Source organism: Rosa chinensis, chromosome 7, assembly GCF_002994745.2.
Source record: "Rosa chinensis cultivar Old Blush chromosome 7, RchiOBHm-V2, whole genome shotgun sequence".
NCBI classification, from domain to species: domain Eukaryota; kingdom Viridiplantae; phylum Streptophyta; class Magnoliopsida; order Rosales; family Rosaceae; genus Rosa; species Rosa chinensis.
In genome coordinates this window covers 68741107-68759869 of record NC_037094.1, presented here as the reverse complement: position 1 = coordinate 68759869, position 18763 = coordinate 68741107, and the positions used below count along the sequence as shown (strand labels likewise).

The 18763-nt window shown below is 34.7% G+C and overlaps 1 protein-coding gene across 14 annotated transcripts in view; it reads left to right on the top strand.

The window, feature by feature from the left end:
* The first annotated feature begins 383 nt into the window (after nt 1-383).
* Nucleotides 384-18763, top strand: part of LOC112179837 (ankyrin-3) — a 32538-nt gene continuing 14158 nt past the window's right edge. For 2 of the 14 annotated variants that reach the window (XM_040512009.1, XM_040512007.1), the window contains exons 1-10: nt 384-788; nt 1836-2163; nt 2522-3250; nt 3514-4467; nt 7858-8007; nt 12256-12357; nt 15733-15780; nt 15861-15973; nt 16212-16291; nt 18193-18294. In XM_040512009.1, the coding sequence (XP_040367943.1) occupies nt 1851-2163; nt 2522-3250; nt 3514-4467; nt 7858-8007; nt 12256-12357; nt 15733-15780; nt 15861-15973; nt 16212-16291; nt 18193-18294 (2591 nt within the window). In that variant the 5' untranslated portion in view covers nt 384-788; nt 1836-1850. Of the gene's footprint in view, nt 789-1251; nt 1349-1835; nt 2164-2521; nt 3251-3513; nt 4468-7857; nt 8008-12255; nt 12358-12729; nt 14205-15732; nt 15781-15860; nt 16292-18192; nt 18701-18763 lie in introns of those variants that run through there. The other 12 variants (XM_024318320.2, XM_024318321.2, XM_024318319.2 and 9 more) reach the window with 10 other exon arrangements.

Genomic DNA, 18763 nt, shown 5'->3' with positions numbered 1-18763 from the left:
TCATATTTGACGGATGACTGACGGAACATTGACGGAAGCATGTCATTGAAAGCAAATTTTGAGGTTAGGTATCACATTGATACCATTGTGAGTCTGGGTATCAAACTGGCCGGTGTACAAGAGTTGAGGGACTGTTGGTGCATTTTTCTCAATTATTAATTTCTTTGTTAGCTGGTATTTTATATATGGGAACCCATTTAACTTGTTTTTTGTTTGCGACTTAACCTATTATTATGTTTTTATGTGGTTTATAGATTCAGTTGAGATAAATGAGTATTAATTGTATTAGTGAGTGGTGCTAGCATATCGCGATCTTACTAACGATGCAGTGAATTATATGCATTCATGCTGCTCTGGCATTTGCTAATGAAATTCTTTATTTGACGATTCAAATGAATACACGGGAACCATTTATCTTATCATCTTCTCATTCTTCTGTGCATATTTTCTTAGGCCTATTTTATCCTGTCTCACAGCCAACAGTCAACTCTGCCTCCACCACCACGCCCTCTAACTTTCACCGAACCCCCATTCTGAGCCACCACTTCCCCTACCGAGTCCGTCAAGTCTATCAACAAGGGTAAAAATTATTCTGATTCTTCTCTCAAAACAGAAAACAGAAAACAGAAATATGGGAAAAGGAAAACCCAACACCCATCCTGCTATTAAATCCTAAAGATCCTCCCTTTTTCGGGTTCGGCTCCTCCGATCTGCCTCGGCCGTCGTCACTGTCACGCCGCGAGTCTCAAATCCTTGAAGGCACGGACTACTATCGCACGCTTAACGAGGTGAGTAGAAAGTTCGGCAAATCGATTTTCAAGTTTTCTTTTTGGTAAATCAATCATATCATCATAGCCTATCGCAATTACCAAATGCTATTGAACTTTTTATTTATCTTTATAAAAACCCCACCACCCGTTTTATGTAAATATCAGTACCGATCGTCAGTAACTGACCAGAGATCATTTGCTTACTTACCGTCTGATTTTGAAATAAGTGAGCAAATGATCCCTGATCAGTTACTGACCAGGTGATCAGGATCGATATAAATATATATGATTTGACGCAGTTACTAAAATTAACCTTGGTTTCTGGTCAGTTCACATGCCGAATGAGAACTGATAACAAGTCAGTTGCTGCAGTCTTTCTTAAAAATTGGTCAATAATAAAAGCCTTTCCCAAGTTATTGCTGATTTCTTATTAGAATCGAACAAATATAAAGAGAGAATAATTCGTTCCTTTCATCGTTAGATCAGAAGTTTGCCAGCCTGATGCGTACTATGCACATTGGAATTTAAGCAGCAGCTTAATTTGTGAATATTTGTCCAATATAATCTTTGAGAACTTGGTAATTTGTGAATATATATATATATATATATATATATATATATATATATATATATAGTCTTTCTATGCTAAACACATTCTTAGATTTTAAAATTTAAAGATTTTTTTGAATAGACTCACTTTTCGATCGCATATTCACATCTTAATCATTTAGTTTTTAGGTATATATGAGTAGATCATCTCTGCAAATTTTGAGCCAAATTGATAATCATTAAGGCATTCAAAACTGCGATTTACAATTATATACACGAACGGTTCAGGTTGGACAGATTTGGTTCGTTCATTGATTTAATTTGGTTTGATAGATCATCAATTTAGCTAAAACTTTGCAGAATTGATCTATAAATTAGGATCTAAAAACTGAACGGTCGAGATGTGGATATGCGATCAAAACGTGAGTCTATTTAAGTAAATTTTTAGATTTTAAAATGTAAGGAGGTCCTTAGTGTGTGCTGTGTGTGTTAACCACTTAGATGAATTGTCGACAGATTGATTATGCAGGCATGTCAAATACCGCAGGTGTCTCCAATTCACCTGTTATGGAAGTTCTTAACCGTAATAACTATAAAAAGTGGAGATTGCGGGTAAAAACTTACTTGTTGGCCGAAGATTTATGGGAGGTTATCGAAGCAATCAGGGAACCTGTTACAAAATTTGATGACAACGAACCCGAATACAAGGCTTGGACAATAAAGAATGCTAAGGCTTTATATGCAATTCAAAATTCATGCGGACCAGAGATGTTTCATTTTATAAGCGAAACTGAAACGGCCAAAATTGCTTGGGAGACTTTGCAAAAAATTTCGACATTAAGAGGTATGCTCTTTTTCAAAATTCAGAACTCAAAGAATGTGCAAGTGTCTTGTTTGGAAATTGGTAGTAAAAGTTTGCAATTAGTAAAGTATCTATATATATAGGACTTGCACAAAACAGATACTTAAGTTACATCGAGACGTAGTGCTACTTTTTTCCATGAGTATATCTTTGTTATTGAATAATTTTTTTTTTCTTGGTCTGATGTTATTGAATACTTTGAGTTTACTATGTAACGTAAGTTACGTAACATAATTATAACTAAAAATAAAAAAGTTGTAGGGAGTTTCTAGTAATTTTCTGTAAAATATTTGGAGTGTCTCATAAAATTAAAATGACAATTTTCACAAAAACTTGGCAGGGCGTGTTGAGAACAGTGCCGAAAACTTCGAGCCTTACATACCTTTCACCAAATTTGTGAGCGAAGGTGATTGGAGTAAGGCAAAGGAGTACCTTAAACTTAAAGAACTAGATCTCCACAGCGCCGTAAGAGCAATAGATCCGAGAATCGGGTTTGGAGACACAGCCATTCACTTAGCAGCCAGGCAAGGACACGTGAATATTGTGAAAGAGTTGGTGCTGTTGATGACCCCAGAAGATTTGAAAATGAAAAACGCTAAAGGTGCAACAGCTCTTCATGCAGCAGCATGGAGTGGGCAATTGCTTACTGTCAAGGAGTTGGCGCTGTTGATGGGAGAAGAAATAAACACCGTTGGTGACACAGCTCTTCACACAGCAGTACGTAGAGGGAAGGTGGACATTGTGAAAGAGTTGGTGCTGTTTATTCCAAAAGACTTGAAAATAAAAAATAATTATGGTTACACAGCTCTTCACCTAGCAGTCGAGATGAGAAATGTGCCTATAGTGAAAGATTTGGCAGCGTTGGGGGGAGAAGTGAGAGGCCCTGATGGTGACACTGCTCTTCATTTAGCAGTCAAGATGGGGGCTGCAAAAATTGTGAAAGAGTTGGTGTTGTTAATGAGAAGGGAAGATTTGGCAATAAAAAATGATGAAGGTTACACAGCTTTTCACCTAGCGGTAAAGATGGGTAATGTGCCTGCTGTGAAACAGTTCATGACAAAAGAAAAAGGTATATTTATATATTATAATATCTCTAGTCACTTAATTACTAATACTCTGCTCACAACACTAGATATGTCGAATGACGAGTAATTATGTAGTAGTTTATAAAAAAATGGTATTTCATATGCTATTTCGTAAGTTTATATTCCTTTTGCCGTTCTCCCCTTTGGTGGCTAAAGTGGGAATGATATTGGGATTTATGTGTGGTCCTTTCAGTATAGTTACATCTAGAATATATAATACATAAATTAACAAATGTTTTATCCGCAGAGCGAGACTTTGATAGCTATATTCAGTTCACCACTCACGTGGCAAATGGTGATTGGGGTAATGCAAAGGAGTGCCTTACAAAACTAGATGATCCCTGTGACGCAATAACGATAGTTGATCCAAGAGACGGAAACACTGTTCTTCATGTAGCAGCTAGAGAAGGTCATGTGCGTATTGTCAAAGAATTGATATCATTAGTGAGACAAGAAAATTTGCAACAGAAAACTGTAGAAGATTTCGCAACTTTTGGTTATGGTATAAATTTAGGCGTCACTGAAGAAGTTCTCATGGAAAAGGTCAAATATATGGTTGAACAGTACGAGAAAACACTTGCCAGTATTTTGGATGTACAAAATGCACAAGGTTCCACAGCCCTTCACATAGCAGTATCCAAGGGTAATTTAGATATTGTGAAAGAGTTGGTACCATTAATGAGAAAAGAAGGTTTAGAAATAGAAGATGTTGAAGGATACACAGCTCTTCACAAAGCAGTTGGGAATGGTTATATTGATATTGTGAGAGAGTTGGTGCCAGTGATGAGACAAGAAGGGTTAGAATTAAAAACAGCTGGGGGCTTCAATGCACTTCACCTTGCAGTCATGTCTGAGCTGACTGAGCATATGAATATTGCAAAAGAGGTGATGCCATATATGAGAAAAGAAGCTTTGGAAGAAAAAGATGATGAAGGTTATACAGCTTTAGGTCGTACGTTAGAAGTAAGCGAGGATAAAGACGTGATGGAAATAGCTGGGTACATGGCTGAAAACAACAATAAAGTATTTGGCATTAGGACGTCTCCTGGTAATTGGATTCCAGTTGTCAGTGCTACCGTTAAGAGAGAGTGGGATTTGTGTCGCTATCTCTATTCTCGTACTCCCCCTGAATATCTAATGCCTGAGCACGGGATGGATGGCGCACGGTTGATTATCGATTGCTTTAGAGCGAAGGAGCTTGGTAAGAGTCTCATAAGCCAATTTGTGTTCCTTTTTTATAAATTAAAAAAATCAAAATTTAAGAAACAAAGATGAAAGCTAAAAAGAAAACGTGGTTTTCCTTTTCCTTTTTTTTTTATGTGAAACTATTTTTTTTCCTTTCTTTACCAATTTATTCTTTATGTTTCTTTTTTTAAATTTAAAATTTCAATCAACCATGAGATGAAGAGTTTACTTAATAAACAACTAGTCTCTCAACACAATCTCCACACGTGGGTATGTAATGGTCTTCTTGGCATGCGCTATTATCAATGGAATTACCATTATTTCAAAATCTTCATGCGTGGGTCGGTCTATACTTATTTATGTTTTCGTATATAAAATTAATTTTGTAGTTTTTTTCGCTAGTAATATTTTGTGGAAATAATTTTTTGTTCTTTCTTTAATTGCTGTTGCAATTATAAAAGTAGTTACAAACTGGAGTAGTCCGACCTCCCATGTTTAGTTTTTTGGATCTTTTTTTTTCGTTTTTAATATTTCCAGTTACCATCATATTCTTTATATGTTAGGTTATATAATCTAGAGTTTTAATTAATAAAAGGCATTAATGGTTGTTCAAAATTTAACCATTTAGAGATGGAGTTGACCTATTAGTTTTAATCAATCAAGGATATTGTAGGTAGTTTAAAAATTTCACCATTCAAAAATGAAGTTGGCTTAATATAATAGACTCCCCCCTGAGCACATGTTGATTGGTTTTTATTCTTTTTTTTTCTTTAAATTCAAAAAACGATGAGCACACAATTAGCTTATTGTGAGTCGAACTCAAGACTTTCCATTTACAAAAAAAAAGACTTATGCCACTACACCAAATGGTACTTGACTTTTCTCTTTTATTTTTGTGGCAAATATATTTCTATTTATTTATATTAACTACATGTATAGATATAAGTATATTATTATGTGTGGAAATACATGGAAGTTTAAAATTTAACTATGAATTAATATTTAAGATACTAGAAATTGCCCCCACACCCGATGGGTATGGAAGTTGGGGGTGGTTATGTTTATGTGAGTGGATATTTCTAATTTTGTTTTAACATTTTTGTCCCTGATGATTAAAATATTATTCATGATGTTTAATATTTAAGGGTTAGAAAGATCAAGAAATCAGTTATGTAAGTTATGACTGACAATACGAAAATATTGTGTGTGTGTGTATATATATATATATATATATATATTTTCTTATATACGGGTTATACAAAAATTAATTTAGTCAAACAGAATTGTTTAATAATCTTGCAAGTATTTTTTGGTTGATAAAACACTTTTCAACTAAACCACCTATAGATATATATTATTTTATTCTTATATACAGTTATACCCAAGCTAATTTAGTCAAAAAGAGTTATTTAATAATCTTGCAACTACTTTTTCTTTTTGGGGTAGGAAAACACTTTTCCACCAAACCACCTAGTTACCACTAATGCACTCAGACCACTAAGGTAAGCTACTATTTGCAGTTTAAGAGCATCTCCAACAGTGATACTTATATTCATAGCTAAAAGTAGCTAAAAGTGAAATGTAGCTAGTTAACTATTGAGTTATGCTCCAGCAGAATACCTAAATCCCAAGTTAAATTTAGGTTTTAGTTAAATTCTCTCTCATCTCTAGCTAAATATAGCTAGAAAATTTAGCAAAAGTTAAATTTAACTTTTGTTTAGGTATTCTGCTGGACTAGAATTTTAGTTTAAAATTAGCTAAATATTCAATTTATTTTGAAATAAGTAGTCTGTTGGAGATGTCCTAAGTTTTTTATTTGTTTATTATAAATTTCAATGTTTCTTAGTTTATTTTTCTACCCTCTGTATGTTATGAAATTTTATTATTAAGGTATTGATTAATGAAGCGCAATATTTGAAAATTTAGGTCTTAGCTTTAAACTAGCCTCTGAATTAATATAGAAACTTAATCCTAATACCCACCCAAACGTATGTCACTTGGTTTTTTGTTTTATATATATTATTTTTGTATAAAAATAAAAATAAATTTTTTTTTATCGAGATCATACGATATCCTCAAATTAGCTTTCTAGGCCTAGGGATAACAATGGGGCAGGTTGGGGATGGAGATCACAATACCATCCCCATCCCTGAGGCCATTCTCTACCCCCATTCCCACCCCAATCCCCAATAAAAGTATATTGGGGATTTCTTGTCCCTATCCCCACTGGAGATTAAGCCTGCAAATCCCCAATAAGAATTTAATAAATAAAATAATTTTTTCTCATATTGCTTTTTTAAAAATCAAAATCTACAACAAATAAATTTAAAATATGATTAAATTCATAAATCATAATTCAGTGAGTACAAAAGTCAAAACACCATTAAAATAAAAGTGTAGCCATTAAAATAAAGTAGTAAATGTATATATATTTGTGATTTATATTATAAACTAAATTAAAATTTATATAAGTTAAATATATGTAGATATTATTGGGGCGGGTTTGGGGATGGGGATCACAATACCATCCCCACCCCATATATAGCGGGGATTGAGGATCCCAATCCCCATTCCCCATTTGTCCCCAAATTTTTCCCCCATTAGGAGCGGGTATCCAATGGGGCTCCGTCCCACTGGAGATTTTTGCCATCCCTATCTAGGCCCAAAAGACTAATCCTTGCCAAAAGATCTTGTCAAAATGTTTCCGCCTCACTGGCTATCACGAATAAGTTTTGTCAATAAAAAAAATTAATTCTGCATGTCTTAGTTTCATCCTTTAGATAGTGTTTTCTTCTTATGCAACCACCATGTCAATTTTTTTTTAAAACAAATTATCCATAAGTGTCCTTTTAAAACTTATATTATTAATTAAGCCACTATATGTTTTTATCCTCATAAAGCCACTAAAATAAAAGAAATATCAAGATTTACAAAAATGCCACGGCGTTTTTATTTTGTATTAATTATGAAAATGCTACTGCCTTCAAACAACTCTTGTGGAAGAGTATGTAATAGTCATTTTGTTGGCAAATTATCCTCATTATTTACGAGAATGACACATCTTATTTCGTTTGTAGATGATAAATGAATGATATGTAATTGTCATTTTGGGTTTAGTATAACACAAGTTGCTTTTTTTTTTGTGTGTTGAGAATAGCACAAGTTGCTTTTAGTTTGATAAAGCTCCATAATATTTTCAAGATGCATTGCGATATGATTGTAATCAACTCCGTTAAGTTCATGAAATTATTTCCTTGATTCAAAGAAATGAGTTGAGACTTCCTCCCTACATCATTTGCCTCCAAGAAATTGACATCACCTCATCCTTTGATTGATTAAAAAATAATATATGTGTGTGTGTGATTTAATTATGTTGTTTGATTCTTTTGCTTTCACTCTACTTTAGGTATGGCTTTGGACTTACTTCGGCGTTGCCCTAGATTGGCCATCAGTCCAACCAACTCTGGATGTCCCCCCATAATGGAATTGGCTGGCATGCATTCTGCATTCTTGAGTGGAACCCAACTTGGATTTTGGCAACATTTGATCTATAATCGTGAGTGTTGCATTCTTCTTCTCCTTTCACATATATGCTCACACGTTTAAATCAATATTTTTCCGTGTAAATATGTGATTAGTTTTAAATTTTATTTTCTTTGAGTCTTTTTGTTTAGGTTTTTTACCCACTGTAAAAATTAGAGGGAAAAAAAATTCAAATGCAGTTGAGACTTGGGTAGCGGTATTTTTCTTTCTTTCTATTCTTCTATTTTCATATATTCTTATTTTTAATTTACCAAATTATCCTTTACATATTACTTTTTTATTATTAAAATTTTAATCGACTGGGGCTGTTAAAATTTTTTATTTGCTGAGTTTTGTTTGTTCAATTAACACTAAATTATAACTAAACTATAACTTATGTTCCTTGCTTTTTTAATTTAATCTAGGACTAAATTTGTCCTTTTTTAATTTTTTGTCAAACATTAGTTTATTACTTATTTCTTTTTTTGTTTTTTAATCATGATCATCCTTGAACTTTCAATTTTCATCAGCCGCGTCTAAATTTCGAAATTGCTTACATTTGTGATGTCGCAAGCTGACTTGACATCGACATGAAGGCTTACTTTTCAGACTATGAACCCCTTAGAAGGGCAAAATGGACATCTCCTATTCCTAATGAACTTCTCCTTCAACCTCTCTCTCCCTTTGACGAATACAGCCGCACCTCACTCTCCCATTTTCTTTCTTTCACTTCTCTACCTCCAAATTCTCATTAATTCCACCCTATATCTACCCCCTAATTCAAAACAAGTGGTTTGAAACAAATAGGCACCCACCATCCTCAGCCACCTCAACTACTCCAAAGACCCCTATTCCAAAACGCACCGCATCATCAGCCTTTAGTGTCTCACATCTGCAAAGTCCTAGTGGAGGTTGAGGGCAAGCTGAGGCTTTTAGATGTTGCAGCCCACGACCAAGTCACCACTCTGCTAGCCCCGTTCCACCTCGAAATCCACTGCCGAATATCTTCTCTCCAAAGTCGAGCTCTCGGCGCGCCAAGCAGTCCCTCGGCTTTGATTTTCTGACTGAAACTCTCTTTGCACCGTGACGCAGAAAGCGAAGGCGGTGCTGGTCAATGAGAGAGAGAGAGGTTGAAAGAGAAGTTCATTATGAAGGGGGGACATCCATTTTGCGCTTCTTAGGGATTTAAAGTCAATAAAAGTAGGTCATCATTTTAGTGCCAAGTTAGCTTACGTCACAAATGGAGGCAATTTTGAAATTTGAATGCGGGCAATGAAATTTGGAAGTGTAGGGATGATCATGATTAAAAAAAAGACACTTGACCAAATGGCCAAATTTAGCCCACATGAGCCCACGTACTCCATTAAAAGATTTGTGTGCCCACTTACCTCATCTAAAGATAAAAAGACAAGTTTGGCATTCGAAAAATTAAGAAGTTATCGGAGACTTCGCTGGAAACCTCATTAGAGGTCACCGAATGCCTGTTAGTAGTAGCCATACTCCGAACTCCGCTAGCCAGAATCTGTTCATCAGTTGCCGAACTCCGATCAGAGGGTTGCCAGAGGCCCACAAAGAGGTTGTTGAAAATCTTATAGGTCATCGGAAAGGTCACCTCAGATTTTTATTACCCCCAAATAAACCTAATAAATTTTTATTGGGGGCAATACAAATTTTGGGGGGGGGGGGGGGGAGGGAACTAATTTCCCTAAAATTGGACAAATAAAACTTTAATTGAGGAAGAAGATGAGGAGATAACATCAATTCAAAATCTTTTATTGGGGTCCGATGAAAGTTTATTGGGGAAAAATGACAAATCTTCATAAAATTAGACAAATAAAACTTTTATTGAAGATGAAGATGAGGAGATTACATCAATTCAAAATCTTTTATTGGGGGCAATAAAAGTTTATTGGTGTGAGGGGAGACTAATTTCTCTTAAATTACACAAACTTTGATTGAGAAAGAAGATGACAAGATTACATCAATTTTTATTGGGGGACAATAAAAGTTTATTGGGTTTTACTAAGGGCAATAAAAGTCTATTGATTTCTCCAGTGACCTATGAGATCTCCAACGACCTTTTTAGGGACCTCCGGTGAGGTTTTCGGAGGAGTCTGATGTCTGCTCACGGGATTCCTGCAAAGAGAGAGAGAGGGCAAAGTTGTCCAAAAAATAATTAAAAAATTAATTGGGTATTAGGGCAAAAAAAATGTAATTATTGGGTAAGTGGATAATCTTATAAGATGTTTAGGTAAGTGAGGTTAGTGTAGCTCAATTTTGGGTAAATGAGCATTTTCCTTAGAAAAAAAGATCAGGGACTGAACTGATGTTTAACTCAAAAATTGAAGGAGGCAAACTGAATTTAATTCATTTATAATCAACCTCTTTTAGATCACAATTTATAAGACGATATATTTGACTGCCCCTGTTATTTTAGCAACCATTGCCAGGCAAAAAGTATACGTTTGGGTTTGTTAAGCGTAATTTATGATAATTTATTTATTTATTTTGAAAACATTACAAATAGTGTTTTTATCCATAAGACACCTCAAATTTTCAAACTATCAAATTAGTAACTTAACTATGGAATTTGATTGATATTTTAGTACATCAAGTTGCAATGTGGATCAGATTATATAATTAGAGTAATAATTGTTATGATATGCTGTAAACTTCAGGTACCATATTGACTTAAATAAAATAATTGAATTCAATTTACTACCCTGAACTTTAATTATAACGAAAATCATGTTAGTTCATAATGTTTTGTTTCATCAGCAACACCTCTATGCGGATTCAAATATGCTCACCAGTATTCCTTAGGTGGTGATACTACCACTCAATAAGAAGCTGCCATGTGTGATAAACCATATTCATAATTAACCATGGTTAACTTAATTATCATGAAGAAAAAGAAAAAAGAAATTTAATAATAATTGAACTCTTATTTAATACTTTAATTATTCACTAAATCAACTAATAGTAAAGGATATTAATTCTTTCATCTTCTTCATCGACACTTGCCTCGCAAAACCTACAATCATTTCTTTCAACTTCAGAACCTAGCAAAATCCAACTACATACCTAGAAAATCTCAAATGGACATAAACTCTTCTTTGGCTCTTGTCTGCCACATAAACAGACAGAAAGCGATTCAAAAACGAAGGAGAGCAATGATGGGTTTGTGAGAGCATATCATATACAAACCCAGATCTCTTCCCTCCCAATTCTCAGAAACACACAACAAACCCAGATCTCGTCCCTCCATTTCCATCGTCCTCCCAACACCAGCAGTTCACCACGAGGCAACTCACCCAATAATCCCAGCAAACTCAATTGTAGATCATCCTCCCGTCGATCTTCTTCTAACTTATTTTTACTTTTGGGCTTAATTTTCATGAAGTACAACACCACAAAAAAAAAAAAAATCACTCAAAACCAATTTGAGAAATTATTGTGGGTAACTAAATTTCCGTATGGGTTTTTGTGGTGAAAATTTTGTTGGAAAAGACTGGGTATTATAGTATTGAGACTTCTTCTGTCTCTTTGAGAAATTGATAATGAAAAAGTTTACAGAACTCAAATCAAGTTCCAAATCTGGGTTTTCTGGTCTGGAAGAGAGAGTATTTTCGTATTTCTCTCTCTTCATTAACATTAATTTATTAGTATTAATATGAAGAGTTAACCATAGTTATATTATGAAACATGTGGTGAATTTTTGTAGGGTGGTGGTATCCCCACATAAGGAATAGTGGTGAGCATATTCAATTCCCTCCTATACTTACCAATTTGATCAGTCTAGTCCAATCCGTTAATTTTGACCGTTAATTGCTGACATTACTCAAATATAACCTATCTTTTTTAGGACATGGCGATGACTTGTTTTTTTTATTTTTTATTTTTTTAAATATTTTTTATGTGCTATTTCTTTATTAATTTGTATATTCGTTAGGCCTTGAAGAGTTTTTAGAAAAATTATTATCTTATGCATTTAGTGAGATTTTCATTTTAGCGCACTGGTTTTAGTTTGGACCAGAAGAATTTATTTTTTAACCGAGATTATTAATTTGTCAAATATTCATTTATCGAGATTTACTGTATAGGGGATTAAGGAGGAAGATAGATAGGACATTTTAAAAAGTTAAATCAAAGTTAATATAAAAATAAATAGGATGTGTGAATATAGATTCTGGGTGTGTTAATAATAACACCCCTTTATTGCTATAAAGACAAAACACAAAAATAACAACACTAATTTTGTATTATTTAATTTTATTGATAGGTTTACTCATTGAACCTGCGAATTTGGAAACTCCTGATACTTGCATCAATATTTCAAGACAACAGGATGGTGGAGACAATCAAATGGATCTCATTCATTCAGGTACCTTGCATTTCTCTACTATTATTAAGAGAAGAGGGTTTGTTAGTCAAAATCAAAAATTTTAACAGAAATGACTCTTAAAAGATTAAAAAACTTTCAGAGTTAACTAAATTACAAGGACAATTATGACATTTATAAAATATATTTTTATTAAAAAATAAATAAAAAAGTCATAACCCACTTTTCTCTCCCATGATGGCATGATCTTATGTCTGCAATAACCGTTTTCTTTATTATTTTCTGAAAAAAAAAAAAAAACTTGTACATGCAGCGCATGTGTGGAGAAATGCTAGTTAGAATTAAAACTATGACTATTGTCAATTGTTCCGTGAGATAAATAATATTTGACAAGTGTTTTTTTTTTTTTTTAAGGAAATAGGTAAGCCCTTTATTGAACTAAAATGATTACAAATTACAACCCTCAGCTGCAACTGCAGCTAGGAGAAAATCAGGAGTACAAAAATAAAAACAAGCTTGCGTAAGTGTACTAGCATGCGCAGCTAACCGGGTCGTTCCTGTCTGGTTTTGGGTATGAGGCGATGGCGTTTTGGAGCAGTCGTGGATTGACGGTGCTAACAATAAGCCGGTAACGGTGTTGGGTTTACTTTAGTCCCAGGTCTGAGTGGCCGACAATCCTTTCAACAGGTTTAGGTCACAACGAGTGTAGGCTTGGTCAATCAAAGGCTGGTTAGGTGGATTCTAGGTGGCGAGTTAGTGTTGTCAAAGTTGAGTGTCAAGTTTCATTGCCTCTGCGCATGTTGTCTTTGCCATCTAGTTGTTGTGTAAGCTTTATTTCTTTAGTCGGAGCCTTTTGGGCTCCTTCAGTCAGTCATTATAGAGTTCCAGTGTGAAATCTAGTGGCCATTTTGGTGTAAGAGATGTTGCCCAAAATCGTTGTAACCAGTTCATTATTAATGAAGTTTCTTCTTGATAAAAAAAAAAAAAAAAAAAAACCAGACAGAAAGGAGAAATTAAAAATGAAAAACCTAAGCCCCCTAGGTTCTCATATTACTTCAACGAATTCAATGCAAATTTTCAAACAATTGCCTGATCTAATTCTGTTCTCACTGTATTTTTCATTTGATTTCAAAAGTCCCGGCAGATTTACCTTCTGATGAAGCTTTCATTGACCTAGAAAAATTGCTAGAAGGATCAACGTAGAGATCTACCACCTTCTAATCTTGTTGCCAAGCTCTTTAAGTAAGCCCACATTCCTGTTGAGATTATCAGGGATCTTGGTCGTGGTTTTGGATAATTTCACGGATTAGCAATCTATTCTGGCCGGTCAAAAATGTTTTGTCCTTGTTCAAAGCTCTTATGAAATGTGTGCACAACCTTGCTATCTTATTGGACTTCCTATGACAGTACATATACCACCTTCCATCTAATTTGAGTTCAACCAAACCAATGCTTGTCCGTGCAACACAACCCATAAACGTGTAGAAGGTAGTAATGGAATTATGCGAATCAAAGTCGTCTAATTGTTCTAAGCATTGAAGATATGGAACATACTTGGAATAAAGCATCATCTAGGCATAGGCGTCCCTACCGAGCTCATGGCCAAAGCCCTTGCTGCCATTGTCACGACAACTCCGGTTCAAAGCCACCAATTGGATCCTCAACCACAATTCATACACCACCACAATCGTCTCCTCTCCCACATCCACCTCAGCCCAAACTCTACCGCTTCTTCCTCTCCCATTTCACTCCCTCCTCAAATTCATAACCCCGAGACTAACTAGAAGCAGAATTATCCTAGGACCCTAAACGGGTCTCCCCCTAATCGCGTGTCTTCGATTGAGGAAGAAGTAGTTCAAAAAAAAAAAAAAAAAAAAAAAACTTAGGGTCAAACCAATAATTTTGATTTCTAAAAAATGTGAAATTTTGAATATAATCTTACATTAACGAATAACTAACAGAAAACATACAGACGAAATTACCACATTAATACAAAATTTTAGGTTCAAGTATTACATTGAAAGATATTTATAGTTGGACAAAAGAATTCAAACGTGCTGATGGTGGATTTTACTCAAAAAAGAGTAATGCTAAATCAATTTTTTAGGTAATACTTATAAATCATTTTAGGTGGCAGTTACTTTTATAGATACTTGGTAAAAATACATACCATTAAATGAAGTTGTTATGTCTAATACATACAATTTATCAGCTGCAAGATAAATTAATTTCTGGCTAATACTAGAGAACAGTGATTCATCTTCAGTTTCTTTTTTAATAAAGCCCCATGCAATAGGATGCTCGTCATTTAAGGTTTTTAACTCTTGACATTCAAGGTCCATAACTTCGGTATCAAACTTGACAAATAAAAATTCAAACGACTAAAAAACAAGCACTATTAAAACTTAGGGAATTAGGGTTAGCTCAAATAGCGAGTGTGACTGAAATATTGAGTTAGGATTAAACTAGGTCATGTGTTTGATCGTCTCTAATGTAACAAAAAAATAAATAAAAATTTGTTTGTTACTAGAGAAGGGAAACATGCTGCTTTGGCTAGTATAGCCCAACCCATTCAGTGCTTCAACCCTATCCCATATAAGGAAAATATAGTACATGTACAAATATTACATATGCATCCAGGCGTAAGAACTAGCCAACCAGATGCCAGACTATAAAGTCTTGCTTAGTTCGCGAAAAGTGAGTATCAGAAAAAGAAAGTTGTTCCTTTCTTGCGTTTGGGATGTAAAAGAAAATGAAATAGTTTCTTGAAGCAAAGGAAAATTGTTTTTTTTTTTTTTTTGTTTTGGGGGGGGGGGGGGATGGGATGGTTCATTCCATACTTCAGAGGAATCAATTTCCTCCATTCTTTCCTTGCATTTATTACTCACAATACATTATTTTAGTGTGTTAATTACAAACTTTTTAACGACTTTTTGAATAACTTTCATCATGTTACCAAATATCGGAATGAAAAGTTATTCAGAAATTTCATTTCCCTAACCAAACGAGGCCTATGAGTATCTCCAATATCTTCCCTATTATTCACCCTAGTAGTTTCCCTAAACCTTCCTTATTTTAGAGAGTGAAAAAAGAGATAATAAAAAGGTCTCCCCCCGCGCGAATTATATGCATTTGCATCATTTATTACTCTCTCTCTCCCCCCTCCCCAAATTATATGCATTTTCATCCTCAATTATTTGACTACATTTTCAAATTAAAAGAATAATACCATATATAATTTTAGATAATAAATAATTGAGAATTTAATAGAGAAGCAGTTAGAAATGCTCTAAATATTTTCCTTCATGCATTTTTATTCTTTAGTTAATTTAATTTACTACGTTAAAGATGCTATGTCACTAGACTCACTACTAATATCTATGAACAACTGCTAACATACTGGAATTTGTAATGCAGTTATAACTTTATACAGGAAACTTGCAAACAGTATCCTTGAACTTTTGGGTATGACACATCAAACATTGTTTATCTTAGTTTTTCATTGTTTTCCAATTCTTAATTATTGTTTTGGTATCTTAAACTAGGAGTCAATCGGTTACGTAAAGTGAAATGGATCCATACTCGAAGCATTGATGTTTTACATTACATTGGGAAAATGATAGCGAATGACAATCCTACATCAGCACAACTTGATATTGTAAGAACATCGATCTTCAAAGCTGTTGAACACGGGCATGTTGAGTTTGTTACTCATATATGTGAAACACATCCTCCGTTCACAAAATCAAAAGAAGAAAACAAAAACATATTTCAATTTGCGGTTGAATGTCGTCAACATAAAATTTATAGCCTTATTCATAGACTTGATAGAGAGGACAAGAGATTCTTTGGAATATCTCCAACCGAGTTTCCAGAGCATATGTTACATTTGGCAGGGAAATTATCTCCACAATCAAGGTTCAATCATATTCGTGGTGCAGCTTTGCAAATGCAACGAGAGCTACAGTGGTTTAAGGTCAGTATCCCTAAATATATGTGTTTATACATAGGTTTACTTAGAAACCCATTATCCTACAAACTCAGAGTATATAAATTCATATTAAGCATCAATGTATTTAAAAGAATAAACATCGACCTTAAATATATGTTTCTAGATATATAACTTTTCAATATCGTGAAAAATAATTTTTTTTCTTTTTTCTTTTCTCCAATAGGTTCTCTATATCTATCTTTATTTAGGTAGAAATTTTTTTTCCAAAACAAACTAGATTATAGGCAAAACATCTTTTTGAATTTTTAGTGCTTTTCTGTCTTCTCTTTCTACAAACCATAGTTAAGGAAATTGTTGGAGATGTGCCGAGGTGGTAGAAAACTTCTAGGAGCTTTAATTGAGATTTTTAGGGAATATGCTGGAGATACACTAGAAAAATTATGTAAATTTCAGCTTGTTTGTCTTAAGCTTGTTGTTAGAGAAACCCTTACTTTTTTGTCTTGAACTTTGTTGTTGTTGTTATCAATCATCACTTCAGAAGAATTGTGTGATTGCATAATTTTGTTAGATGCTTTACGGAACATAGATATTATCTGTGATCAATGTTTTAAAAATCACTAGACTGCAATTAGGCGGTGGGGAGGGACCTAGCCACCTAGCACCTGGACGATTTTGTTTTCATTTTTATATTTTTTTTATTACCCAACAATACAACATATATAATTACATTTCAAAATAGGAAAATACAACATGTATAATTATATTCAAATTATTCAGACTAATTTAAACCATATTCATTTTTTCATACAAATCAAATCAACTAAGAAATCAAACAACAACGCCGCTCTATCATTATCAAAGAGGAAAAATCCCTAACCCTAATACGACATTGTCTATGTTTAAATGTTTTGATCTGCAATCCTTTCTACCACTGCAATCACTTCCCCTTCATGATGTCCTTCATTGAAGATTGCCATCGCCAGTTTTGCAGCATCTTTGGTGCTTGCAGGGAATGATGTCATTGACATCTTGCACGTGGTTTTGGAACGCAGCACACGTTCCAAGCATACTTGCTGGCAACGCCACTAACGGTGAAACCCTTTGAAGTGACTGATTTGTAGCGCCATCTTCAGTATGTGTGGGTCCTTGATATCAGGTTTAGGGTTCAGAAGCGAGCCCAGAAAAGCTTTGTGTTTACTTCAAGAAGGATGGAAACAAGGTGCTTTTGTGTGGCCCTTGGTATTTCAATCGTGCTCCCGTGATTATTCAGGAGTACGATGGTTTAATGGCCCCTCATATAGTGAAAATGAACTCCTTGTACTTCTGGGTCAAGATCAACAACATCCCACCAGCGTTGGAGGTCGACAATACCATTATCAATATTACCTCTGATGCAGGCAAATTTCTGTATAGTGATGCAAAATTTTTTTGACATAACTGGCTCAAAGGAAGCTTCTCGATTCCTCCTCGATTGTTCTTGAGGAAATATTCGAGGCAAGATTCTAAACAGCCAGAGAATGGAAATTTCCTCTTAGGACGAGTATCCAAAGAGAAAATTTGGGGGCATTGTGGGAGTGGTCAAATTCTGCTGGGCCCGCAAATAAGGCGATTAACTTCGTAGTTAATATGGTGTTAAATGCGGCGATTATTACAGTAATAAACAAACAATGATTACAATTATAAGTGTGCAATGAATGACTGTTGTGAGTACGCAATGATTAACCGTTATTAGTGTAGCAATAATTATCATCATAAGTGCATAAATAAATGCGACTATAAAAGCGGGAGTAATGGCAGCTTGTTCTTCAAGTAAGTCGTCGCCTATATAAAGGAGGTCTGACGTCTAGGTAAATGATCTCATTCCAACTCTTTCTACTCCACTATTAAGAAACGTATTGACTTAGGCATCGGAGGGTTTTCTGCAGGTATCGCCTCCTCCTCAAGCCGATGGTCAAACTCGGAGTCAATGCTCAAAGGAAGCTTCTCAATTGTTTCCGATCAGCTCTCGCTCTAGTTAGCATTCATTGGTGAGTCAAACTCATCTACGGAATTTTTCGTCACCAACAACAGCATATCTCAAACTTGAACAGATTTTAGTGTCATCTCATCAATCACTCCATTTGGAATCTCAACACCCTCCACTAGATCACTCGCAGCCTCTTCCACCTATACCTCATCAATCAGCTTGAGCTTCTTGAGAAACTTTTTCTTTTTAGGTTTAGGCCCGGTCTCAATCACCTTGATTTTGTTCTTTCAACCTTTTCGGCTTCCCCTCCTCTTCTTAACCTGTGATATATGCACTATTCCATTGTTGTACACAATGGTAAAACCTTCCTCCACATCTAAAGAAAGATGCAACTAGCCCCGCATCTATCAACTTGGCTCTCTTACCCGACTTGATTATCTCCACATGTGCTTCATGTTAGACCTCTACAGTTTGAGTTGCTAGATTAGACATTTGAGCACCCAATGAGGGTTCTACAGCTGTTGCAACAG